This window comes from Podarcis tiliguerta (genome assembly GCF_965153285.1).
Source record: "Podarcis tiliguerta genome assembly, chromosome: 8".
Lineage (NCBI taxonomy): Eukaryota > Metazoa > Chordata > Lepidosauria > Squamata > Lacertidae > Podarcis > Podarcis tiliguerta.
In genome coordinates, this window is record NC_139541.1 from 87,143,982 (window position 1) to 87,169,475 (window position 25,494).

Here is a 25,494-nt window from a genome sequence, read left to right on the forward strand (position 1 = left end):
TGGCAGAAAACACGCACCAGGAAAAGTTGTGGCTGGTGCCACCAGGAAGAGACTGGGCGGGGAATGCCACAGCAGAAACGCCACAGGAGCCCTGAAGGCTGAGAGGCAGGGTGGCAGAGTGGTTAGTGTCAGACTAGGACCTGGGAGAGAGGGTTCGAACCCTCATCTGGCCATGAAGCTCGCTGGGCAACCTTGGGCCCTCACTCACAAGGCCTGACCCACCTCACAGGCAGAGAAGCCAGTAGGAGAGCACTTCAGTCTCCCAGCACATTCAATACAAGATCTCAAAGCAGCTGCCTTATTACAAAAGAATTTCAGAAACAGACTTGAAAGAGAAGTCGCTGAATTACAACTTATTACTAAACTGAAAGCTATGGAGAGACCTGGTCTTAATAGAGATATTGGATTCTTGTCTCATTACACGTGCTAAAGCTATTTTTGGTCATCTGCATACTATCCCTTGCTTTTTCCTGTAGGACTAATTACAGTCATTAACAGGTTGACCATACCCATTGAGTCAATCCCCCATCTCCCACTACCCTCCTGAGAAAAACCACACCCCACCCTCCCACTACAGTGGTACCTCGGGTTAAGTACTTAATTCGTTCCGGAGGTCCGTACTTAACCTGAAACTGTTCTTAACCTGAAGCACCACTTTAGCTAATGGGGCCTCCCGCTGCTGCCGCACCGCCACTGCACGATTTCTGTTCTCATCCTGAAGCAAAGTTCTTAACCCGAGGTACTATTTCTGGGTTAGCGGAGTCTGTAACCTGAAGCGTATGTAACCCGAGGTACCACTGTATATATAAGGGTCTGGTGACTTCTCTTTCAGTGTATCTGAAGAAGTGTGCATGCCCACGAAAGCTTATACCCAGAACAAACGTAGTTGGTCTCTAAGGTGCTACTAGACTAGGGGTAGGAGACTTGAGGCCCGGGGGCTGGATGCGGCCCAATCACCTTCTCAATCCAGCCCACAGGCGGTCCTGGAATCAGCGTGTTTTTACATGAGTAGAATGTGTCCTTTTATATAAAATGCATCACTGGGTTATTTGTGGGGCCTGCCTGGTGTTTTTACATCAGTAGAACGTGTTCTTTAATGCACCTCTGGGTTATTTGTGGGGCATAGGAATTCGTTCTTTTTTTCCTTTTTCAAAATATAGTCCAGCTCCCACAGGGTCTGAGGGACGGTGACCTCAGGGGTCCCATAGAATCATAGAGTTGGAAGAGACCACAAGGGCCATCGAGTCCAACCCCCTGCCAAGCAGGAAACACCATCAGAGCACTCCTGACATATGGTTGTCAAGCCTCTGCTTAAAGACCTCCAAAGAAGGAGACTCCACCACACTCCTTGGCAGCAAATCCCACTGTCAAACAGCTCTTACTGTCAGGAAGTTCTTCCTAATGTTTAGGTGGAATCTTCTTTCTTGTAGTTGGGATCCATTGCTCCGTGTCCGCTTCTCTGGAGCAGCAGAAAACAACCTTTCTCCCTCCTCTATGTGACATCCTTTTCTATATTTGAACATGGCTATCATATCACCCCTTAACCTCCTCTTCTCCAGGCTAAACATGCCCAGCTCCCTTAGCCGTTCCTCATAAGGCAGCGTTTCCAGGCCTTTGACCATTTTGGTTGCCCTCCTCTGGACACGTTCCAGTTTGTCAGTGTCCTTCTTGAACTGTGGTGCCCAGAACTGGACACAGTACTCCAGGTGAGGTCTGACCAGAGCAGAATACAGTGGCACTATTACTTCCCTTGATCTAGATGCTATACTCCTATTGATGCAGCCCAGAATTGCATTGGCTTTTCTGTCCCAAGCCAGGACATTCCTTTCCTGAGAAAGTCTCCGCCTCCTGGCTTGTGACGTACCACCCTCTCCCCGCCACATATGCACTCTCTGTGGGGCTTCCTCTGCGCTTGATCTGGAGGCCGCAGTTGGTGCAGAATGCTGCAGCACGACTGCTGACAAGAGCGAGGCCTTGCAGGCACAAAACACCTCAGTGCTCAGAGATCTGCACTGGCTGCCCATTTGCTAGCAGACTGAGTTAAAGGAGTAACAACCAGTATATGAAGCCCTTAAGGACTTGGGCCCACTTATTTGTGAGATCACCTTGCCCCCGTGGGCACACTCAACTGCCTCAACTGAAAGAACTGGCACTCCTACAGGTGCCACATAATACTTGTTCTGCGTTTGTAAGAAGAACTCAATCATCTAGTGAGGCGGCCCCATGCCTCCTGACATCAAACCCTCACTGTATTCTTTTCGGCCTCTGCCAAAAACATAATTGGTTAGACAAACCTACCCAGATCTTTGGAAAGTTGAAGTGAGTTTTAATTTGTTTCAATCTATCGTTGTTTTAAACTTTTTGTGTGTTTTAAATTATCGCTGCAATTTTTTGTAGGGTTAATTTTATTATCTTTTCTGTCAACCGCTTAAGCAGTGTTTAAATTTCATGAAATAAATTATTTTACGCACACGTGCTTTTGAGTACAAAGGGGCAAGCTCACATATATCTTATTTCCCATTCCAGGATCAGGGGACACACAGGGCGGCGACAGGGAGCCCGAGGGAGGAGGCCCCCCCCCCGGACCCGCTCTCGGCCCCTTGGCCAAGACTCACCTGCTGATGGTCGAGCATCGTCAGGGCTTTGACTCCTGCCAGGATGAGGTTCTTGGCCACTTCTGCCCCCAAGCCTTTCATGCCCACCAGCAGCACCCGAGACGCCCGCAGGCTGCAGAACACAAGAGGAAGCCATCAGTGTCCTGATGCCCATAGCAGGGCCTCCAGGAAGCAGCAAGGATGCAGTTCAGCCCCCCCCCCCCAGGCACACGATCCTGGTCCAAAGGAAGTGGCCCAGGATGGATATGAGAGGGTTAATCCAAGGCCAGCGGACGGCATCCTTTTGCCAAATGATCAAATTAACCTGACGGGTTTTGATCTTCAAAGCTCTGAAAAGAGCTAGATTACCCTGGGGGTTCCAATGGCAAATTTTATCCCTGCTATTCCTTGTTTTTATTGCAGCTTTTCTCTCCTGTCTTTGCTGCTGGGGATATTAAGTGGCCACTCAAATCTATGCCTAAAATCCTCCAAGTGGTCACCTTGCTTATTGGAATAAAGGGGGTTGCCCCTCACTCCTATCTCCTCCCCTCTTGAATTTTCCCAAATGCCAACCTCTAGAGATGATTATGCAGTGATTTATGATAGCCAGGGAGAATCCTGGTATCACACTCCCCCTTTGAAAAGAGAGAGATTAAAAAGGACAAACCTCACTGGCAGTTGCTCTGAAGGAGCCACTCCTCACATGGAGACAAGTTGCTCTTTTCGGATGAGGAGCGTCTGGGTGAGAAGAACTGCCATCGGGCCCTTCAGGGTAGCTCTTAAGGCATGGGTAGGCAAACTAAAGCCTGGGGGCCGGATCCGGCCCAATCGCCTTCTCAATCCGGCCTGCAGATAGTCCAGGAATCAGAGTGTTTTTACATGAGTAGAATGTGTTTATTGTTTATTGAAAATGCACCTCTGGGTTATTTGTGGGGCATAGGAATTAGTTCATCCCCCCCCCATATAGTCTGGCCCCCACAAGGTTTGAGGGACAGTGGACCGGCCCCCTGCTGAAAACGTTTGCTGGCCCCTGTCTTAAGGCAACAGCTCAGCAGAACCTCCCTTCTATTTTTGACGCGGGAACTAATTACAACTGAGGCGATCCAGCTGCCTCTTGCCCAGGACACAAATTGGCTGCTGGCGTAATGAGAGACATTAATTAACAGGCTGAAGAACAAAAGCAAAAAGCTTATCTTAATTATCAGCGATTACAAAAACCCCATTGATTGTTGATATTGCGCAGTGATTATTGCCTGAGCGATTGCAAGAGATCAGAGTGAAGAAGGTGCGCAGAATGAGGAAGGAAAAGAGATAAGAGAAATGTCAGACTGAAGAATCCACAGGACCTGGGGGGTGGGGGGTGGGGAGAGCAACGATCAGCAGAGGATGGAAGGGAGAGGAATGGAGGACTGGAACAGATCAAGGAAGAGAGGAATGGAACCGAGGACAGAAAAAAACATGAAGGAACCTTCTTGTACTATTGAACTTCTAATGTTGTACTATTTTATTGTTGTTAGCCGCCCTGAGCCCGGCTTCGGCTGGGGAGGGCGGGATATAAATAAAAATAAAAATTATTATTATTAATTATTATTATTATTACTCTGAGATGGCCAAGAGAGAGCTGGGAGAGCAAGGATCTTGTGCGCAAGTGGAGGAAGACTCAGAGGGAAAGGCCACCCAGACTCTGGAAAAAGAAGGGGCCATGGAAGGCCTTTCTTCCTAAATCAAGACAGAAACTCCTGTCCCACAGGAAATGGGACCAGGAGATACGGAACTGGGTATGAACTAATGGACATACAGTAAGTAGAGTTACAGATTATTATCCTAATAAGGGAACCTCTTGGAAATACCTCGTGTTGCGCCCACTTCATGTTGGGTCTTTTCGCATTACGTCCCGCGGCAACCCGGAAGTACCGGAATGGGTTACTTCCGGGTTTTGGCGGTCACACATGCGCAGAAGCGCTAAATCATGCTTTGCGCATGTGCAGAAGCACCAAATTGCAACCTGCGCATCTGCAAATGTGCATCCCGCACGGATCATGTTCGCAACCCAAGCGCCCACCGTACAGTCATACCTTGCGTTGCGTCCATGTCACGCTGCGTCTTTTTGCGTTATGTCCCGCAGCAACCCAGAAGTACTGGAATGGGTTACTTCCGGGTTTTGCCACTCGTGCCTGCGCAGGTGCTAAATTGCGTCGCGCGCAGACACAGCGCTTCGAGTTGCAGGCATTTCACGTTATGGACGGGCCTCTGGAACAGATCCCGTCCGTAACACGAGGTGCCACTGGACTGGACTGGAGAAAGACTTTTCTGGATCCCCTTGGGGGCTTTTTGCATGGAAAGGAAACTGAATGAACTTGAGGTGACTGAAGACGGAGCAAATGTCATCTAACAGAGTGAGGCCTGCAATGAATGGGTGGAATACTTTGAATAACCTGGATATACCGTATTTTCCCGTATATAAGACTAGGCTTTTGCCCCTAAAAAATAATGTCAAAAATGGGCAGGTGTCTTATACACGGATACATCTCCCCCCATTTTCTTAAATTGGACTCCCCCAAAATAGGGGATGTCTTATACATGGGGGGGGGGGGCGTCTTATAGACGGGAAAATATGGTACCTTGTGGGCAGATGGAGAATCTAAGGTCCCTGCTACATCTTTCCTTTGTCTCTCTTTTTGATTTTTTTAATGCCCCTTTGAATGATATGTAGCTCTTGTCCTTTATGGGGGACTCAGTTTATTTTTGCATTTGTTTTTTTGTTGCCCTCTAGTTTGGGTTGAGGAGGAAACGGAGAGGAAGGAGATGGAGGAGAGACCAAGAGGCAGCGAACTCTCCTGTCTCTTTCTTTCCTTTTCTATTTTCTAAGTTTTATTTTTATTGTATTCTATGTTGAAAACTTTCCATAAAGAATTCAGATAAGAACCCCACCCCCAATGCAAAGGCAGGTGGACACTGGGCAAGGGCTGCACTTGTGGGGCAGAGCAAGGAAAGGGGGGCAGGGCAGGGTGGATAAAAATCCATGATTTTTTAAAAAACAACAATTTTTAAAATTGAAATCCATTTTTTAAAAATTGAAACTGGATTTTTTAAAAATTGAAACTGGATTTTAAAAATAAAATGCTTCTGAAGGAAAAATATTTCTAAGCTAGTTTTCTATTTAGGTTACGTTATAGTCCAAAGGCTGTTCATCAGGAAATAAGGATTTAAGTTTTTCATGTGTGCTAAAACTCAGCCTAAGGTGTTTTTAAAATAAAATTAAAAAATCGTTTAACCACATCGGTTAATAAACATGGATACAAATGTTATAATGTCGTTGTTTTAGTTAAATTGTTTACATTGTTATTAAGGAAATGATGGTTTTTCTCCTTCCAATCAAGTACAGCAGAAAAGTTGTCCAAATATAAACAGCTACCTTATGAAACCTCCCCAGAATTTCATAATTATCTGTCTATGTATTTCTAATAGTATCACCAAATCAGGAATTGTTGATATAACTGTAAAAACTACTCTGAAAATTTATGATTCCAAAAAGGAACCCTTCCTCTGGTTGTAAATATCAAGAGGATACCAGCAAGAATGAGTCTTTCTGTTAAAAAATGTGATTTCAACCAAGTCCTACTGACTAGTGATTGAAATTGTGATTGAAATCCATTTGCTTTCAATCCAATGGCACCCGGCAAGAGGGGGCAGCTCTGAGCCAGGCTGGCCCCCCAAGCCGAGGGGCCAGAGGAAGGAGCCCCCACAAAATGGACAGGGCCGCTTCTGAGGGAATTTCGTATCCAAAAACCAGTCATTTTTGACGTATCTGTAAAAAACGAGACTGAAAATTTATGATTCCAAAAAGGAAACCTTCCTCTGGTTGTAAATATTAAGATGATACCAGCAAGAATGAATCTTTCTGTGAAAAAAAAAAGTGATTTAAATTGGGGCTTACTGACTAGTGATTTAAATCGATTTGATTTAAATGAAACCCACCCTTGGTTGAAAGCAACCAAGAACCCCTCAAGGAAAATGTTGGAAATGCTGTTGGGGGGCTGGAAAGGGGGGGACCCAGCAGGCCCCTCATAAGAAGGGACCCCCAGGCCTCACCCCCAGGCCTCCGCCCGCCAACAAGGCCTCCGAAGCTGCCCTGGCCCTTCTGTGGAGCCGGAAGGGAGCGGGGCTGGATTGAAATCAGATTTATTTACAGAAAAGACTCATTCTTGCTGGTATCCTCTTAATATTTACAACCAGAGGAAGGTTTCCTTTTTGGAATCATCAATTTTCAGAGTAGTTTTTTACAGTTGCATCACCTCAGAAGGTGCCCTGGCCATTTTGTGGGGCCTCCTTCCTCTTGGCCCCTCAGACGCCGGCTTGGAGGCCCAGCGTGGCGTCAGAGCTGCCCCCTCTTGAAGGCTGGCATTTGATTTTAATAAAATGAATTTAAATCACGATTTAAATCACTAGTCAGTAAGACCCAATTTAAATCTTTTTTTTACAGAAAGACTCGTTCTTGCTGGTATCACCTTACTATTCACAACCAGAGGAAGGTTTCCTTTTTGGAATCATAAATTTTCAGAGTAGTTTTTACACTTATGTCAACAATTATTGATTTGGCGATACTATTAGAAATAGCTTGACAGATAATTATTAAATAATAGTAACGTTTCGTAAGTTAACTGTTTATATTTGGACAACTTTTCTGCTGTACTTGATTGGGAGGAGAAAAACAATCATTTCCTTAATAAAAATGTAAACCATTTATTTAACTAAAACAATAACATTGTAGCCTATGTATCCGTGATTGTCAACCGATATGGTTAAACGACTTTTTTTAGAAAAAACACACCTTAGGCTGAGTTTTAGCACATATGAAAAACTTAAATCCTTATTTCCTGACAAACAGCCTTTGACTATAATGTAACTTAAATAGAAAACTACCTTTAGAAAGGTTTTCCCTCCAAAATCATTTCATTTTTAAAAATCCAATTTAAATTTAAAAAAAATCTGATTTTTCAAAATTTTTATATATAAAAACCATTCATTTTTCTCCCCCCTGGTTTCAATGCCAGCCACTCGCCTGGGGCCCCTCACAGGCCCAAGCAGCCCCCCCAGGGGCCCTTTTCTGTGGCCCTCGCTGAGGAGGCGGAAGGCCGGGGCCCGGAAGCTTCCGTGGCCGTTGGGGAGGGGAGGGACCCCCCCCAAACCAGGCGGCTCCAGAAGGGGCAGGAGAAGCCCAGGGGGGCAGCTGGTGTGGGAAGACCCCCCCATAGCCAGTCCAGCACTCCTGAGGGGAGCCGGGAAGGCGGCCATGACCCCCTCGCTCCCTCCCAGGAAAGGGGAGCTCCAAATGGGGGCCAGAAAAAAGGGGCCTGCCAAGCACCTGCCCCCCAACAGGCGGACAGCAAGGGGCCTGGCGGGATCCAGGGGGCCTGGCAGCAAGGGCCCTGCCGTCTTGAGGTGGGGCAGCACCCCAAACCCCCAGGAGGCGGCCTCCGCTGGCAGGAGCCAAGGCCGGTGTGGGGCAGGCTGGAGTGGCGCGCTGGGAGCCCCCCAACAGGTAAGCCCCCCCGATCGGCTGCGACCTGGGGGTTCTTTGTGGGGTATTTATGCTCCCCCCATTTTTCATAGCATGCAGCCCCATGAGACGCCCCCTTGTCAGCGAGAGACGGGGCCTTCTCTGCTGTGGCCTCCATGCTGAGGAAGCCCCAGGAGGCTCAGATGGGGGCCCCTCCCTGCCAGCAGAGGGCTGCCCCACTCTCTTTTAAGGGCGTAGGAGGGGCCCCGGGGCTGAATCCGGCCCCTCCAGCCCCATGCCCTCACGGCGGCCAGCCAGATGCCCCCAAGCAGGAGGCCCCTGGCAAGCGCCGGAAGCAGACCACAGGCAGCACTGGCCGCCTCTCTCTGCCAGGGAGGCTGCAACTGAGCCTGGTGGCAGGGAGTTCCACAGTCCCTGTCTGCCTTAGATTTCAATTTGTTTTGAGACTGTGTTTTCAGAGGAGCCACCCGATGTAGCGCTTATGCAGCTGCTCTGAGCCCGGTTTTGGCCGTGGTATAAATAATTTTTTTTATTATATTATGCACTTGGAAGGCGAGGTGCTTTTGTTGTGCCTTTATCCCGTGTTTTGTGTGGTTCTCTTTTCTGCTGTGAGCTGCCCTGGCCTCTGTGGAGGAAGGATTCAATAAATACCGTATTTTTTGCTCTATAAGACTCACTTTTTCCCTCCTGAAAAGTAAGGGGAAATGTGTGTGCGTCTTACGGAGTGAATGCAGGCTGCGCAGCTATCCCAGAAGCCAGAACAGCAAGAGGGATCGCTGCTTTCACTGCACAGCGATCCCTCTTGCTCTTCTGGCTTCTGAGATTCAGAATATTTTTTTTCTTGTTTTCCTCCTCCAAAACCAAGGTGTGTCTTGTGGTCTGGTGCGTCTTATAGAGCGAAAAATATTGTAATACTACTAATAAATGGGCTGGCTGGAGTATGGGGGTTTGACAGAGCTGTTGCTGTTATTGATATTATTGTTGGATCTTTAGTTTTGGATCTTATGATTTACGTGGAAATTGTTTCCATTTGGCTGTGTGCTTTCTGATGTGTTTTATTTCTTGTTTATGACTTCTGTTATGTCTGTAATGATGTAAATCTTGTCATATTGTAAGCCGCCTTGAGCATGGTTTCAACTATGGAAAGGCGGCATACAAACAAAATGATGATGATGATGATATGACAGGGCGGCAGCAGCCCCTCCGTCTTTCATTGACCTTTCAAATAAATCGGTGGCTTCCACCCGCTTTGCCCCGATGGCGCAGCTGCACCTGCTTCTCTGTCCAGAATCCTAGGGATGTGCCTGGAGCTTTGTTTTAAGCCGCCATTGGGGAGAAGGAAAAAATGCTCCCAAGGGGAGGGAGATTTCACCACGGGACTGGGCAGGACCGGATTGAGGTTTGATGCGGCCCTCAGCTCCTGAAGGTAATGGGGCCCTTGATATGTCCAGCTGTCCCTTGTCAACAACAAATTGCCACTGTTTTTTGTGTTGAATAGATGCTAGGTGGTCAATGATGGACCTAATAGGTACAGTGGTGCCTCGCAAGACGGAAAACCCGCAAGACGAAAGGGTTTTCCGTCTGCAGAGGCGCTTCACAAGACTAATTTCCCTATGGGCTTGCTTCGCAAGACGAAAATCGATGAAAATTTTTGGGGTTTTTTTCTGCTCCAAAACCCCTTTTTCTGAAGCGCTAAGCTGCTAAAAGCATTTTAGCAGCAAAACCGCTAATCCCTTAAGCCTTAAAAAGCTGTTTTTAGCCCTTAAACTGCCAATAGCGCTAATAGCGCTACTCCGCCAATGGCCTTGCTTCGCAAGACGAAAAAAACGCAAGACGAAAAGACTCACGGAACGGATTCTTTTCGTCTTGCGAGGCACCACTGTATCTCAAGCTATTTGCACATCACAAAAGGTGTATTTTATCAAAGTACCGTATATTTCTCTCCGTAGGGCGCACCGGACCATAGGGCGCACCTAGTTTTTAGGGGGGGGGATAAAGAAATCCCCCCCCCAGCCCCAAAGAGCAAAGAAGCCAAGACAGCCAGCGGGATCCATCCCGCTGGCTGTCTTGGCTTCCTCTTTAGCCACGCACAACCTCTCCAGCTGGGAGAGGCTGCGCGCGGCTTTGTTTTTAGCGGCAGGGCTGGGGCAGGGGAAGCCCAAGCTTCCCCAGCCCCCAGAACAAGTCCGGGAGCGGAGGCAAGGTTGAGCAGCCTTGCCGCCGCTCCCGGAGCTTGCGGGTTGGGGGAGTGCTCTGAAGGCTTGCGGATATCTTCCTGAAGCCTGGAGAGCGAGAGGGGTCGGTGCACACCGACCCCCCTCGCTCTCCAGGCTTCAGCGAAAGCCTGCATTCGCCCCATAGGACGCACACACATTTCCCCTTCATTTTTGGAGGGGAAAAAGTGCGTCCTATAGGGCGAGAAATACCGTAATTGTTGAACTGAAATACAATTAAGAAGTATATTAATGGTGAAATACAATGAAGAAGAAGTACATTAATGGTGAAATACAATGAAGAAGAAGTATAATAATAGTGAAATAATTATTAAGCTCTAACTTAAAATGATTGGGGGTCCCTGACTTACATCCTAGGATCCTCACAACACAAAACACCATTGCTGGATGTAGGTTTAGTTTTATTTTGTTTTTTTTACCTTACATCTAATGTTAATGCTGTATTGTGTTTTTAATGTTCGGCTGGGGAATAAATAATTATCATCATCATCTTATATTTTGGAAATGCACATCCAGTTTTTTTGGGGCCCCCAAGAGAGTGGGGCCCTAAGCTGTAGCTTGTTGAGCTCCTAAGTAAATCCGGCGCTGGGACGGGGCCTTCTCCGGGCCGGCAGCTCCGGCGGGGAGGGTGGGCGGCCTTAGGGCCCCCGGCATCCTCGGGGCTCCCGGGGAAAGCGGCGCGGGCGAGAGAGGCAGGCAGGCAGGCGGGCGGCCTTACCGTTTCTGCGCCTCGAGGCCCCAGAGGCGGATCTGGCGGTCGTACTGGGCCGCCTCCTCCTCGCTGATGGCGGCGGCGGCGGCGCTGGCTGCGCGCGGAGCGGGGCCCCCTGCGCCCGGGGCGGCGGCGGCGGCGCTGGCCCGGCCGGCCTCGTCCTTCTCCTCCTTCTCCACCATGGCTGAGACTCAACCTCGCCGCCGCCGGGCCCCGCCCCCGGCCCCGCCCCCCGCCTTCCGGCCGCGCTCGGGCGTTTCCGCCAGTGGTCGGGCCGGGCGCTGCGCGGGGCGTGTCGGGCGGCGCCCGGCGGCGGCGGCTGCGTGTGCGCGAGCGAGCGAGCGAGGGCGGCGCCGGGCGAGAGTCGGGCGGGCGGGCGAGGCGCCGGGCGCCATTTTGTGTGTTGCAGCCTCGGCAGCAGCTCGCCAGCCCGGCAGCAGCCCTCCGTGCGGCCGGCGCCCGCCAGCCAAGCCCGCCAGCGGAGCGCGGCGCCTCAGGCCCGCCGAGTACAGTGACTGTGCCCCGTCCCGGTGCGCCTCCTCCTCCTCCTCCTCGTCCCGCTCTCCCGTTCCTCCTCGTCCTCGGCGGCCGCCCGGCTGGCTCCCTCGCCCGCTGGCGCCGCCCCGCCAGCCCCGGCCTCCCGCCCGCCCGAGCCCCGGCCGCCCCCCATGGCCGTGGAGAGCCCCAGCGTGCCCCCGCCCAGCAGCCCGCACGCCAGGCCCCCTTCCCCCTCGCCGGCCTCCCTCCTCCACAGCCACCACCACGGCAGCAGCCTGGGCCTCGGCGGCGCCAGCGCCCGGCCGCTCCAACAACACCACCACGGGCCCGGCCCGGACGAAAGGTCCAGTACCCGCCTCTCTCTCTCTCTCTCTTTCTCTCTCTCTCTTCTAGCGGGGGGGGGGGCGGGAGGGGCACGAGCGGGGGGAGGGGAGCGGGCAGCCAGGCGGGGGAGGGCAGCGCAGGTGGCCCCCTCCCTCCCTCCCCACATCCCGGCATGGCGGGGAGGCCGGGAGGAAGAGCAGGAGCAGCAGGCCCAGAGGGGGAGCGGGCCCGGCCTTTGTGTGCGCCCCTCCCGGGCCAAGCCGGGCATTTGGACGCCCCGCCACGAGGGAAGGGGGGGGGTGACAGTGTGACAGGCAGAGGGGGATCCTCCTCCCTCCCTCCTTCCCTCCCCCACTCCCTCGAGGGCAGGTGGGCAGCGCAGGGTCGCCGTGGGTCTACCTTGGCGCGCGCGCACGTGTGTACGCTCGCACACGGGGCGCGTGCCTCCTCCCCCCCCTCCTTCTCTTCCTCCCTCCCTGTGGAGTTCTCTCTTTCATGTGATGCAGGGGTTGGGTTGGTAAGTAATCTCTTTTATTGAATAATTCAATTTGTACCTTGTTCCTTTCTTTCCCCGCCACAAACAAAAGGCCAGAAGTCAGTAAGCATTTCGTGTAAGGAAACGAGCAGAACGGTGTCCCTTTCTGTTGGGCTGGTTGGTGCCCCTTCCGTATGTGACCTTAACTTAGGAAAGTACTCACAAAAGCACACACCATCCTGGAAAGAAAAAGGAGATGTTTCAGATTACTGTATTTTTTAAAAAATAGCCCAAGCCCTGCTGTAAGCTTTGCAGGGTGAGTGGCTGCCCCCTCGCCCGCCCGCCCGCCTCCCCCCCAGCCGAGGGCTCTGGAGCTCCAGCTGGGATGCCACCCACCCAGGCACTGTGTCTGCAGACTCCCTCTTCATCCGGCTATCTGGAAAGTGGACACACGCTGCACTTAGTGCAGGTTTGCAAAGTTGTTTCCAAAAAGGATAAGCAGTTCCAAAGTGTAACAAATCACAGTGTCCCCAAAGTCATCAAACACTTCCACCCTCTCCCTCATTTGGTAAGCAATAACCATGTACAGTGTAAGCACCTTATTAGCAACCCCTTTCTTCCTGTTTCCATCGTCCTTTTGTTAACTACATGGTCTGTGCAAAGTTCATGTTTGTACCTCACACAAGACAAGTGAATCCAAATGACAGTAACTCTGTGTTGTGTACATTAGACTCCTTATCCCATAACCCAGCGCTTTCCAAATCCCGCCGCTCCTGTTCTTCATGTAAAACAAGGCCATACACTTGGTCCCATAGCGAGTGCAGTGTTTTGTCCTGTTTATTCTGATGAAACAGGAAACTGTCTACGAGGGCCACACACTCACTTATGCAAAATAGCATTAGCTTGTGCTTTCCTGCACTACCAAAAATACTTTTGTATGCATGTGCTAGAAAACATCTACAAAACAAGGAAACTACTAAGTTGTCCACTAAAGAACAGTGTGAAATTTCTGCTTGGGGTGACAATAATTATAATAGTAGCAATTTATTACTTGTACCCTGACCATCTGAGTTGCCCCAGACACTGGGCAGCAAATGATAGTTTAAAAGCAAATTTCATAGTGAAGTGCTAAGTTTAGAGATTTTTTTAAAAATCACCTTAGCATGCAATGCTAAGCTCCCTGATTCTGATTGGCGGGTAGGCTGGTAGATAGGCTGCCTCTTCCCCAACCTTCATTGGAGGAGAGGAGGTAGAAGATCTACCTGAAGGAGCATCTCCATCTCCATCCTCCAGCCGGGACACTGGGGTCCAGCTCCAAGTTCCCTTCAAGGTGTGAAGCTACAGTGAGCCAGGCAGAGGGTCTTCTTGGTAGTGGCACCCTCCCTGTGGAATGCCCTCCCATCACGTCAAACAGATAAACAATTATAGGACTTTCTGAAGGCAGCTCTGTTCAGGAAAGTTTTTAATGGTTCATCTTTTATTGTGTTTTTAATATTTTGTTGGGAGCTGCCCAGAGTGGCTGGGGCAACCCAGTCAGATGGGCGGAATAATAATAGTAGTAATAATAATAATAATTAGTAGTAGTTATTATTGGGCAGAAAGCTACTGCCAGCAAAGGCCTGAAAAGGAGGGTGTTTGGGGAAAGGGGTGTTGGCAGCTTTGGATGCAAAGCGCTGAGGACCCTGAACCATTAGGCCTCAACTACCTGTACCTGGCACTGCAAAATGGTCTCTCCCACCCCTTTCTGCCCTGACCACCTCAAGCAGGCAGGGCCTGGGATATGTCCCTAGACCCACCCCTCTCTGGTCGGATTCATCTGCTGCTAGTGCTGCAGTCACACACCGCTTTTCTCTTCGTGCCCCGGCTCTTGCTGCGTGGTTTGACAGTATTCACTCAGCGACATTGGTGGCAGAGATACCACTGCTGTTGGTCTGGTTGAAATTTCCTAGTCAAACTAACAGGAGAAAAGGGTTCCTTTCTCCATCACTGGTCCAGCTCTGGTGGTCAAAATACGTTAGGTGGTTTATCCGCATGTTGGTAGCTCTGGCAGGGACCTTAAAGCACGAATTTGGACAGTAACTGTTACAAAAACCCACCTTTCCGCCAATTAAAAGCTTGAGCCATTTTATTTCTACTTGTGACTGATCAAGCTTGCAAGCTCTGAGGTGGGCTGAACTTAGGCCTGCTGACCGTGTCCTGGGCAGCCTGAATCCATGTTCAGGGAGTTTGCGGTGGCTGAATGAGGCAGCCAAGGCTTGGCCTGATGTGTTACCAAGAGTTGTGCTACCAGGTCAACAGACCTGCTTCAACTTTGAACATAGATTATTATCTCCTTGCTGTGACTTTATATTCCTCAATTCGTAAGAATTTACGTGGCACTTCTGAGTTAAGTGCATTATTTCAGCACTGCCAACAATAAGCCATTGTTGAGGCAGGTCTGGCAGTGCTTTGTAAGATCTGCTGGATTTTTACATTCTTCCTATTGACAAAATTAGGCTGAGAGTCGGAGGGAGAAAGACAGAATAAGGATGTGCACACTTGGAAAGTACGAAGTCCTGGGCACTGATCCTCTTGCCGTTTTGCTTGATGTTAAGTGGGAAGGGATTAAAATACAAACTCTGTATCAGCATTTTATGCTGGTTACAGTCAACCCATTTTTAAGGGAAGTGTTCTTGTGCCGTTAGTAGTTGGATGGAAAGGGAGAAGTTTTGCAGATAAGAGTTTCTTCTCCTGCCACTGAGGACCCCTGCTGAATTTCTGCTTCTCTCCCATTGTTGGCAACGTAGGAGGGTGCCCCCTGTGGAAACTCATGGGCATTCTTGGGTGAATGACGTCAGCTTAGAATGCCGTGAGTCAACAGTGTGACCAGCAAGGAAGATGGGGGAGGAAACGTGGCTAATTTCCATCACAGAGCTAGATTGCATATTAACTTCTTTGTGAAATGACCTTTTAAATTAAATATTTGGCAGGTGCATATAGCGCTTCATGCAACCAAGAGTGACTTGCAGAGTAGTTAGTGGTGGTGGCTTTTTACTGTCTTCTGATTTTTTTTTGCCCAGGGAACCTTGAAAGCAGTTTTGGTAGTAGGAGCAAAAGGTGGCCAATTCCTTTGGAAGAAGGTGTCCTACATTCTTCCATGGCGGCCTCTCTTGACGAAGGGATCTTTTAATAGCCAGCTCTGCGGGTTCCACTCTCCTCTGAGATATGCCCTTGCACTTCGTTTGGCTCATCAGTCCATAGCACCTGGTTCTGCTGCAGGCTCTTGTTTTGAAAGGTGCAGAAATGATATTGGGCTGAAAGCCGTGCTTTTGGGCAGGTTGAGGTCATTGAAATAATTCCAAAATGTTTAAGTCTCATCTCTCCCCACCCCCTAGCTGGAGGACGGGTTTTTCAGAGAGGTCCAAGTTAGCTGCCTGCCTGAATTAAAGACGTAGTTTGTCTTGATCGCCTTTGAAAATACAGTTATCTCTAGCTTTAAGGAACTGGCGTTAGGAAATCCTCCACGAAGGTTTCCGGTGTCTTCACCCTGCAGTGTATGCTGCTAAACCAGAAAAGGAACTCCCGCTCCTGCAGGGTTGAGGTTAAGAGTCATGCCCTAGATTATGAGTGTGTACTTAGGGGTAGGTCCCACTCCTGCCAAATCCCATAGGGCCGACTCCCACCCCAAGGCGTGTGCGTTGTCGCACCGATGACGGGTCCCATTTCGTTTTGGGAGAACTAAGCTCCAAGTGTTTGGCTTATTCCAGATTTCTTAGTGAGCTCCTTCATAGCATTTCCCCGGCATTCCGAGTTCATCCTTTGGGTGAAGAAAGGTCATTGTTTCAATCCCCACCTGCATCTCTGAGCAGGGCTGGGAGCAGCCCCGGTCTGAAACCCCAGAGAGCTGTTGCTAGTCAGTGTGGGCAGAGAGAGAGAGAGAGAGAGGCCACTGGTTTCACTTGGTAGAAGGGAGATGCTCAGAAGATTCATTAAGGTTTTGTATAATAATGCCAGAGAGTGGCGTTTTGCCTGCTGCAGAAAGTGCATTTATACTCTAGTGGGCAGGGACTTGCGTTCCACCTGCTGACTAGAGTTCCCTGTGGCTGGTTAGATTTCCTTAAAATGTCATTGGCCAAGAGTTTTTTGTTGTTGTGGAGTTCCTCACTCCAGGAAACATCCTGGCTTTTCTGAATTCATAGTTCACAGCACCCCAGCTCCTCCCCAGTTTTGCTCTCACAGGAATCATTCACTGGGTAATTACAGCTTGGTGTTCCCTCCAACACCTTCTTCTGCTCCAGTGTGTGAAATCTCAGGCCTTTGCTGTGGACCTGCAGCCGGCACAGATTTTAGCTGATGTTGTAGAAGGCTTCCATAATTGCAGCTAAGTTCTACTCAACAGTAGATCCTTCCAAATTAATGAACCCAAGTTACACCCATTATCGTTATGGCTGATGTTGGGTCCAACTGTGTTCCCTTGAAGTAGACTCATTAAAATTAAAAAACTTGTTAGTTTGCTGGTTTCAGTGGGCCTACTCTGAGCATGAGTAAAGTTGAGTACAACCCTGGGTTTCAGCAGTCTCCTAGGTAAGCAGCAGTGCTAGAAATTATCCAGGCGCTTTTTGCGACAGGCACGGGTCCAGCTGTGACCATGTGGAGATCTCTGGCTGCCAGGTGGGCGACTGACATCTCCGCCTGGCTGGCCCCTCCACCTTTCTTAAGCAGGTCAGGAGCAGAGCTTATATGCTGCATTTATATCCCACCTCTTTCTCCAAAGAGGACATGGTGAAGTAGGTGGAGGCTGTGGCTGCCCATAGGTCACCCAGTGGGGATTTGAACCCTGATCTCCCAGGTCCTATACCACACTGGCTTCCTACAGGCCTCATGTTATGGGACAGCTATATAAATAAATATAGGGCAAGCAAAATGTCATTTAGAAAAGGATCTGAAATATTTTTCTTGAAGCTTGAATACGTATGTTTTTTCTGGCTTGTTCTATTTGATTTTAATGTGTTGTAAACTGCTTTGCTGTTTTTTCTTTAGATTATAAAGTGGTATAGAAATGAAATGAAATAATAACAAAAAAACTCAATTGGAGGGGTGTGCCTAGACATACCATTGTGGCAACCATAACCTAGATTCAAGGTGCCATTGGCAATCGGCTCATATAGCTGAGTGTCTTAACACTGGTATGCTGGTCAGGGGAACGGTATCAACCCTATTTCATTTTAACATTGTGTTTGTTCAATCCAAAGTTTAGAGACTAAGGTGGTTTTTCCGTGGCTTTCCCATTTCCCACCATCAGGGGGCAGCAGAGACACTGGCCTTGATTTTTGACCAGAAAAGGTCTTACTATATCTATTAAGTTTCAGACACAAAGTAAGAAGGCAGAAACCATTCTCATATAGAGAACTAACATGTTTCAGTTGCAGTAATTAAAGAAGAGCTTGATATTTCTGTAAACGGTCCAGTAAAGCAAAACCACATACCACTTGCTCTGAGGCCCTTCTGTCCTGCAGTGTTTCTGTTCCTTAATCAACTTAGAATATTCTCCTTTCTGCCTCATTGCCTTGACAGTGTGGATTCTCTCTTTACGTCTGTGCGCTGGATCCCTGTCATGTTTCATTCAAGGTTACATGTCAGGCTCATGTTTCCGTCCGGTCTTTTCTTCACGCTCATCGCCTGCTGCCCTCCTTCGGCACCTGTTCCCACTCCCACTTTTCTGTTCTGTGCCAGGCATCTCCCTGTATATATGCCTGGAGGAGCCCCCCATGCCCCCCCCCATGGCCTGTTGAACCCAGCTCCTTCTCTAGGCCTCTGAGAGGTGACCTTTGTCGTGCTGATCTCTGCCATTACGCAGCCTTCTCCTGCCATGGCTTCTTTCCTCAGCCTGGTATTCTTTCTCTGGCAGATGTGATCTTTTCAAGCACGGTGCCTTTGCCGTGCCTGGGTTTTGTACTGTTGGCACCAAACACCTGCAGAAGCATGAGCACCCTCCCCAGCTTCTGTGCTGTTCTGATCCAGGCCTTGGAAGGGTCTGTGGTCTCCTGCAGCAGGCTCTGGTCACGTGATCCGTGAGGTCACACAGGGCGACTGTGATGTAATACTTTGCATGAAGCTCAGCATTCTGCTGCAGAGGTAGCAAAGGGACTGGCTCCCGAGGAAAGTCCCCAAGAGCTGTGGTGGGCCTGTCACAAGGCTAGCGTTTCCCCCAGTGTCAACTTGATTCTCTGAAAGCCCTATAGCCACATGGCAACCACGCTGCTTTGCCCTATAGCCACAGTGAACACGTATGGCAAGCTCTACGATGAAGTTGACAGAGCCCTGTAGCTTTTAGTAATAATTACTGTACTCAGAGTTGCTGATTAATAGCTTTTCACACAGCATTAAGCCACCAAGTTTTAGATCATTTTGACTGCCAGAATAAGGCTACAATCCTAACCACACTTACTAGGGAGTAAGCCCCATTAAACACAGTAGGACTTACTTCTGGGTAAATATGCATGGGATTGCACATGTATCTTGCATGCTGAAGCCCTCAAGGCGTTCTTTATTACCAGACTAAGCATGGTCAAGGCGAAAGCTGTGTATTTATGCCCAGGTGGAAGAGGTTTAGGTGAAGGGATCAGTGCTGCCATTGGAAAGTGGATGGCAGAGATGAAGTCCAGCTGCCCTAAAAAGGCTGCGGCTTCCCTTCTGTGCCCCCCCCCCCAACTTTAGGCTGTCCAAACCCCCTCTCTCCCAAGCATTCATTTGGAGGGATGTGAGGTGTTGGATGCAGTTTTTCTTCTAAGTTATTTTGAGAGTTGGAACAGTTATAACTAGTAAATTGCAGTGTCAGATTTGGCTCTGTTTAGGTCTTGGAAGCCCCTATTGCACATGCTTCCAGTTGTGGAAGAGCTGCAAATAATTCTGAAGGTTGCTGCCAGCTTTAAACTGTTCCCTGTCTGAGATGCAAACACTCAGCCTGGAGGTGGTGCTGCTGCCCTGGCTTTGCCCTGGCTGGCCACACACCACAGTCAGCACCGCATCACTTGTGTCCTGCTTACAGAGAGGAGGAGGCACCTGAGTGAGGACAGCCGGGGGGCTGAGTTGTGTTCAGGACCGTGTCAGCTGGCTGGCAGGCTCTGGGGAGAAAGTCAATAGTTTTTGTAGCAGCGGCAGCAGCCCAGCTTCCACCATGTGTGCTGCAGAGGCAATTTGACTAGCAGCAGACTTTTAGTGTGAGGTGGAGGAAGAGAGGGCTTCACTGAGGTGAGGCATGGATATACCTGAGGAGCAGGCAACTCTCATCCAAGCCTATTTTTTTCTTCCCTCTCTTCCCCCACCGCCCCCTGAGATCAGGAGAACAATCCTGCTTGCTGTACTCAGGTAGCACCAGTAGCTCCCAGCAAGTAATGCTGGCTCACGCCAGAAAGGATGAGAGCTTGTCTCCCCCGGCAGCTCTTCCTTTCGTGAAACACATCGCTTCCTTGAGTGCCTGCTGTTTCTTAGCCCTGGAAGTCAGATAAACCACATCCTTTACCTATTGCCTTCAGTTTACAAGCACAGAACATGGACTAGCATAAGACAGGCAAATTGATGTGGTTCTTTATTTGAAATACATTTTGAGTCAAAATGTAGTGAGTATTCTAGTTTTAAGTGCGTGTGAAGTTTGTGAGTCCAACCTTCCAGCAGAAAAGTGGGCATAGTTGCGATTTCCACATCTGACGGTCTACACTGATATGGGTTTCTTTTCTTAAATGAAGATTATGTCCATTAAAAATGCCATATGGGAAGCCGGCCCCATTGCCAGCTTTGTATCTTGGTCTATAATTTACTGTATGTCCTTGGGTCTCACTGTTGGGCTTGTCTCACGGATACTGACGGAAGCAGCTAAACCGTTCGTGGCCTGGAGAGGGCCAGCCTAGAAGTTTTGCTTCCGTAGTGACTGGCTGGCCTGGTGCCTGCAGGGCTTCTGCCATAGTGACGGGCTACTGGTGGTGGTGCTTGGAGTGGAGGTCTTCAGAGCACCCGCTGACCTTTCCCCACTGCTGGTGTCTAGGCAGCCAAGGCAAAATAAAAGCCTGTGTGTCATTCCAAGTAGGAGACGAGCCCCTTTCAATGGCTGTTGAAGGGCCCAAGCAGATGTTCAGGAGATGTTGATTTCGCTTTAGAAATAAGATTCCCACTCAGGAATTTGGTCGCATATAAGGAAAGCTTACAAGCTGTTGTGGCAGAGGGATGGTGATCACGACGTATCAGCTGAATCCTCGGTTCTCAGCTCACACTGGGTCTCGCCGCCAGACCGCCCTGGGTCAGCCCATTATCATCACCCTCCTAGCTGTATTATGGAGGTGATAAAAATGGCAAACCTTTTTTAGTAAACACTTAATTTATGAAATGAAAGCATGTCCTGCATGAACTCTTTTGAGCAGTTTTGGGGACTTGCTTTAGAAATACGTGCGTAATTTATCCTTTCAGCCTTGCAGAAGAGTGCAGGTTCCTCAGCAAAGGTTCTCTGGCTTTGGATTGGGGATGGAAGTTGTAGTGACTTTTGTCTTTGGACGGGAAGAAGGTGGCACTTCAGCTTTAGGCTCAGCTCTTCTTGCGTTGCCACTTTGCTGTATTCTTGGGCTGGGGAGGAGTAAATGGGTTACCTTGCGGCGGCAGTGTAAAAAGGGGCAACACTTCATTTCTGTGTAGATACCAAGCAGTTGGAATAGCAATGTCTCTTGCTTTTATTTAACTCTGAGGTTTCCAGTCACAAATGTGTTTGCGTAGTCAGATACGTAGCCAGCCACTTGATGGTTGCTTTTGCTGGTGTGTGCATGCATGTGTGTGTTTCTATCCTCTCCCGGAATATAGTCTTAGGGCTGGAGCTGAATTCATTTTTGCACATACTCTGCAGAATAAGGACCTGTTCTGGGAGGAAGCAGGACTGGTTTGTTCTTTTCCAATGCACTGATCAGGCCTGTGACCTTTGACAGGCAAGCAGCATGCTATTTAGCACAGTTTTCTGCTTTGAAACTCCCCTCTGTCACCTGCCTTGCTCCTTCCATCCAAATGATTCTGGTTGTGTGTCTTTACAGGGAGGATGGGGAGCTGGAAGAAGGGGAGCTGGAAGATGATGGGGGCGAGGAGCCGCATGATGCTTCAGAGTCCCGAGAGAAGAGTCGGAAGGACAAAAACGAGAAGCATCATAGTGACTCGGATGAAGAGAAGACTCACCGGAGGAAAAGGAAGCGTCGGAAAGAGCGCGAGAAAGAGAAGCGGAGGTCCAAAAAGAAAAGGAAATCGAAGCACAAGGTGGGTGAGGCCAGGCAAGCTTCAAGAATATCAGTTTCAGACCCCTCCTCAACCTTTCCTTTGATGTTTGCCCTGGTCTGGGGTCAGAGAGCTGGGGACGTAAAGGGGATGCCAAGCACAGACTGTCACCTGCATTTCTTAACAAGGATCTTGGTGGGCCAATGGCATGCTGGTCTTCAAAAGCATGAGGGGGCCACACAACTGCATGAATGAGATGAGAAGTGATGAACTAGAATCAAAGGTGGCAGAAATGTTTGGAGGCTAGAAGTGATCACTCTTGATTAAAAGCAACTGATTCTAAGGTGAACAGATGATACGAGGAACCAAAAACAGTTAGACTTGCATGTAGAAATGCCAAAGTATCTGAAAAATCATGTAACCTAGAGTGCATGTGCTGGAAGCCCAATTTCAAGTTGCATTTGATGCCTTTGGAAACTGCCTGCTTGTTCCAGGCAAGCAGTATCTTCCATCTATCTATCTATCTATCTATCTATCTATCTGTCTATCATCTATCTATTTTCAACCGCTACCCATTAGCCAGAGCTTTCAAATCTCTAAAAACCAAGGAGGGTCATTGGCCTATCAGGTTTATAATCTAAAAAGACACAGCACAAAAGATAAAGGGGTTGGGAGGGAGGAGGAAATAAGCAATCTAATGGCCAGCTGGCATGAAAAAGTTAATGGAGAGGAGGCACAAAAAGTTGCTTGTCTCTCTGTTGTGCCGATGGGATGTCCCTGCTGCCCTTGTCTTCTGTTGGCTGTTACAGCCGGATGTAGTGACTGCTGCTTCATAAATAGTTGGAATTCCCACCTGTGTAGAGAAGTCTGTGCTGAAAACATGAAAGCTCCTTTTAAGCAGTAGCCAGAGCTGGGTGAAAAAAGAGCACAATCTGGGGAGCAGCCGGTAACAGCCTTGCCCCCCTCCTTTGCAGCGCCATGCCTCTTCAAGCGACGATTTCTCAGACTACAGTGAGGACTCGGACTTTGGCCCCGGCGAGAAGGGGCATCGGAAGTACAGGGAGTACAGCCCTCTCTACTCCTCCTCCGTAAGTGCATTGGGAAGTTCACCCCGGGAATCGGGCTGGGTCTCCGTCCCAGCCTGCGGTTAGGCAAAGGCTCCCACGCAGCAGCAGGGGCCAGCGGGATTTGTGGCAGAAGTGGCAGGTGGCAGTGGAGGGCTCTGTGCCAGAGGGGAAAGCGGGCAGCTGGGGAGTGTCTGCTCCCGGAAAGGGTGGTTTGGAGGAGAGCCTCCCCCAATGTGGTGCCCTCCGTCCTTTTTGGACTACTGTTCAGCCTCAGCCAGCATGGCCAGTGATCAGGGGTGGCCCTCTGGAGAGGCTGGTTTAGAAGATGCATAAGGAGCCCATTTGTACCTCAAGACCCTGTACACCTGGGGACCGGGCTATGAGAGAGACCGCCTTATTCCTGCGGCCTACGGGAGAGTTTCTCCTGCAAGTCCCCAGGATCTCAGCCGCCCTCCTCCACAGGAACTCAGGCCAGGGTTTTTGGTGTGGCTGCCCCTGCGGTGTGGAGCAGCATTTCTTTCAAGAGACGGGTGGCTTTCCCAGTTGACTCAATGTGTTTTTGCCAGGAGTGCCTATGGCACCCTGTTTCCACTACATTTGCTGTTTTCATTGTACGTCTCCTTGAGATGATGGGTGATGGTGATCAGCTTGTTATGCCTGGTAATAACTCTGTGTGCGTTCACTTCCAGTCTCATCAGCAGTATTCGTCATCTCACAGCGCCCCCAAAAAGGGATATTCCAAAATGGAAAGCAAGAACTACCCCATGTACGAGGAATATGAGAACGAGGGCTATTGTGACTATGAGGGAGAGGATGACGAGGACATGGGCAAGGAAGACTATGATGACTTCGCAAAGGAGCTGAACCAATACCGGAGGGCCAAGGAGGGGTCGCACAGGGGGAGAGGTATACACCTGCCTGTGCTTAGCCCTCATTCCAGATGCGGGGAAAGTGTTTGCTCCCCAGTACACTCAAGTGACGCCCATCGTGAAAGTTAGTCAGCGTTCAAAGGGATTAAACTTGCCTTTTTAAAAGGCGCTTCAGGCTCAGTGCAGATTTTTGTTCTGGGTTCCAACTCAGAAAACAGGGTTGCGTTCCTGCCTGCTTTTTGTCACCAGGGAGGAGTTGAACTGTCTCTGCCTGTTGGGCTCCCTTGAGGCCAGCTGCATGTTTTGAGTCAGGTTGACTTTGGTACCGAAGGTGCGTTAGCTCCTTGGTTATGCAGCATCCTCCCCTGGGACCGAGCTCCCTTGCCACAACATGGCTGCTTTCCTTTCCTTTGAGATCTTAGTCATAGAAAGGCAAGACAACATATCCCCACCCCCCTGGTGTGTTGTGTCCTCTGGGCCACAGAGTCATGGAGGCAGGGCTGTGCGCCATTGCATGGGAATTTGCTGTTCCTGATAGACAGATGCAAAACGCTCTGCTGTTCCTGCTTACAGGGAGCCTTGGCAGGAAGCTGGAAGCAGCGTCTCTCTATGCCCCAGAGTCTGATCCGTTTTTGTTTTGTTTGTCTTGTGTCCACAGGGGGTCGTGGGCGAGGCCGAGGCTACCGTGGTCGTGGAAGAGGCGGGATGCGTGGGCGAGGCATGGGCAGAGGCAACCGTGGCAGGGGAAGAGGAGAGCACCCGGAGGAGGAGGAGGAGGAAATGTATGAAGAGGAAATGGAGGTGAGCTGGCACGGTTGGCACTTGCAGCCAGCCCATCTTCTGCATCTAATCAAAACATACACAACTGTATACAATGGAAGTATAATACATACTGAATGACCCAACGCAATTGGTGTCCTGACCCCAAATAATATCCACTTGAGGCCTATGTGTACAGGGCAGAGGACTTGAAAAAAACATATATGCAATCTTGCAAATTGCTTTTCAATATAACCAAGAGTTCAATAGTTTGACTATGTAGTGAATCTTCTAGATAAGATGAAGGACTCCGGCCGAGGAGATGCCTGGGCATTGTCTTCATTTTGCATGTCATCTTCTAGTCGGTTCAGACACATTGCTAAATAATACATGTCATGCTGTTATTACAATGTCCATGCGACTATACATTGCATGGACATTATTTTGTCCAATTGCATAATATCAATTCCATCGGGACATTCAGTTCGTGTTATACTTTCATTATATACACAGCTGTGTTTGTTTTGGTTAGATTCTATTCTCTGTATTCCTTCATTGTTGGATACTCCTTGTGTGGCATTTCATGAGCTAAACCCCACTTTGCTGATTTCTTCTCTTTCTGAATGCCAGTACTGCGAAGGGGAAGAGCCTGCAGGGGGAGATGAGTATGACGACTATTCCAAAGAGCTGAACCAGTATCGCAGGAGCAAGGAAGGAAGGGGAAGAGGTAGGTGGGCCGGGGGTCTTGCGGTTGGCCAAGACTGCAGTCACCCCTCTGGCCGGCAGGCTGGAGCCCTCACAGGCCTCTTTTTCCCTTTTGTTTGCGCTGGCACTGTGTGATCCAGTTGCCTGTGTGGACTTGAAGTGATGGTGTGTCATCTGTTGCCATTTAAGAAAATCTTGTTGCTTGACTTGTTCCAGGCTTAGGTCGTGGCCGAGGCCGTGGCTCCCGAGGGCGAGGCGGCAAGGGGATGGGCCGAGGAAGAGGCCGGGGGAGAGGAGGCATGGGCAAAGGAGGGGGCATGAACGAAGAGGACGACTACTACGATGACGACATGGGGGTGAGCGGCTTCCCCGACCCACGTTCCTTGAGCCTTCCCCTACAGTGTGTGTGCCTGGATCAGGCCCCTTCTGCTTCCATGGGGCCAAAGCCTGATTGGTCGAGATGCAGTTGCCATCAAAATTACTCAACCACCATTGCAAATCAAGTTTACAGTGG

The 25,494-nt window shown here is 49.6% G+C and overlaps 2 protein-coding genes across 5 annotated transcripts in view; one reads left to right on the plus strand and one right to left on the minus strand.

Moving 5' to 3' along the window:
* The window catches only part of SAE1 (SUMO1 activating enzyme subunit 1), a 25,334-nt gene extending 12,749 nt beyond the window's left edge, over positions 1–12,585 (minus strand). The window contains exons 1-3 of one of the 4 annotated variants that reach the window (XM_083455762.1): positions 11,202–11,233; positions 11,068–11,151; positions 2,616–2,727 (exon numbers count right to left, since the gene is read on the minus strand). In XM_083455762.1, coding sequence (XP_083311888.1) covers positions 2,616–2,696 — 81 coding nt within the window. In that variant the 5' untranslated portion in view covers positions 2,697–2,727; positions 11,068–11,151; positions 11,202–11,233. Of the gene's footprint in view, positions 1–2,615; positions 2,728–7,656; positions 7,711–11,067; positions 11,246–12,437 lie in introns of those variants that run through there. The other 3 variants (XM_083455760.1, XM_083455759.1, XM_083455761.1) reach the window with 3 other exon arrangements.
* ZC3H4 (zinc finger CCCH-type containing 4) overlaps positions 11,730–25,494 on the plus strand; it is a gene marked incomplete at its 5' end in the record, with an annotated part of 25,385 nt that continues 11,620 nt past the window's right edge. The window contains 7 exons of the mRNA XM_083454748.1: positions 11,730–11,902; positions 21,406–21,622; positions 22,555–22,668; positions 23,337–23,553; positions 24,175–24,317; positions 24,906–25,002; positions 25,197–25,336. Coding sequence (XP_083310874.1) covers positions 11,730–11,902; positions 21,406–21,622; positions 22,555–22,668; positions 23,337–23,553; positions 24,175–24,317; positions 24,906–25,002; positions 25,197–25,336 — 1,101 coding nt within the window. The remainder of the gene's footprint in view (positions 11,903–21,405; positions 21,623–22,554; positions 22,669–23,336; positions 23,554–24,174; positions 24,318–24,905; positions 25,003–25,196; positions 25,337–25,494) is intronic.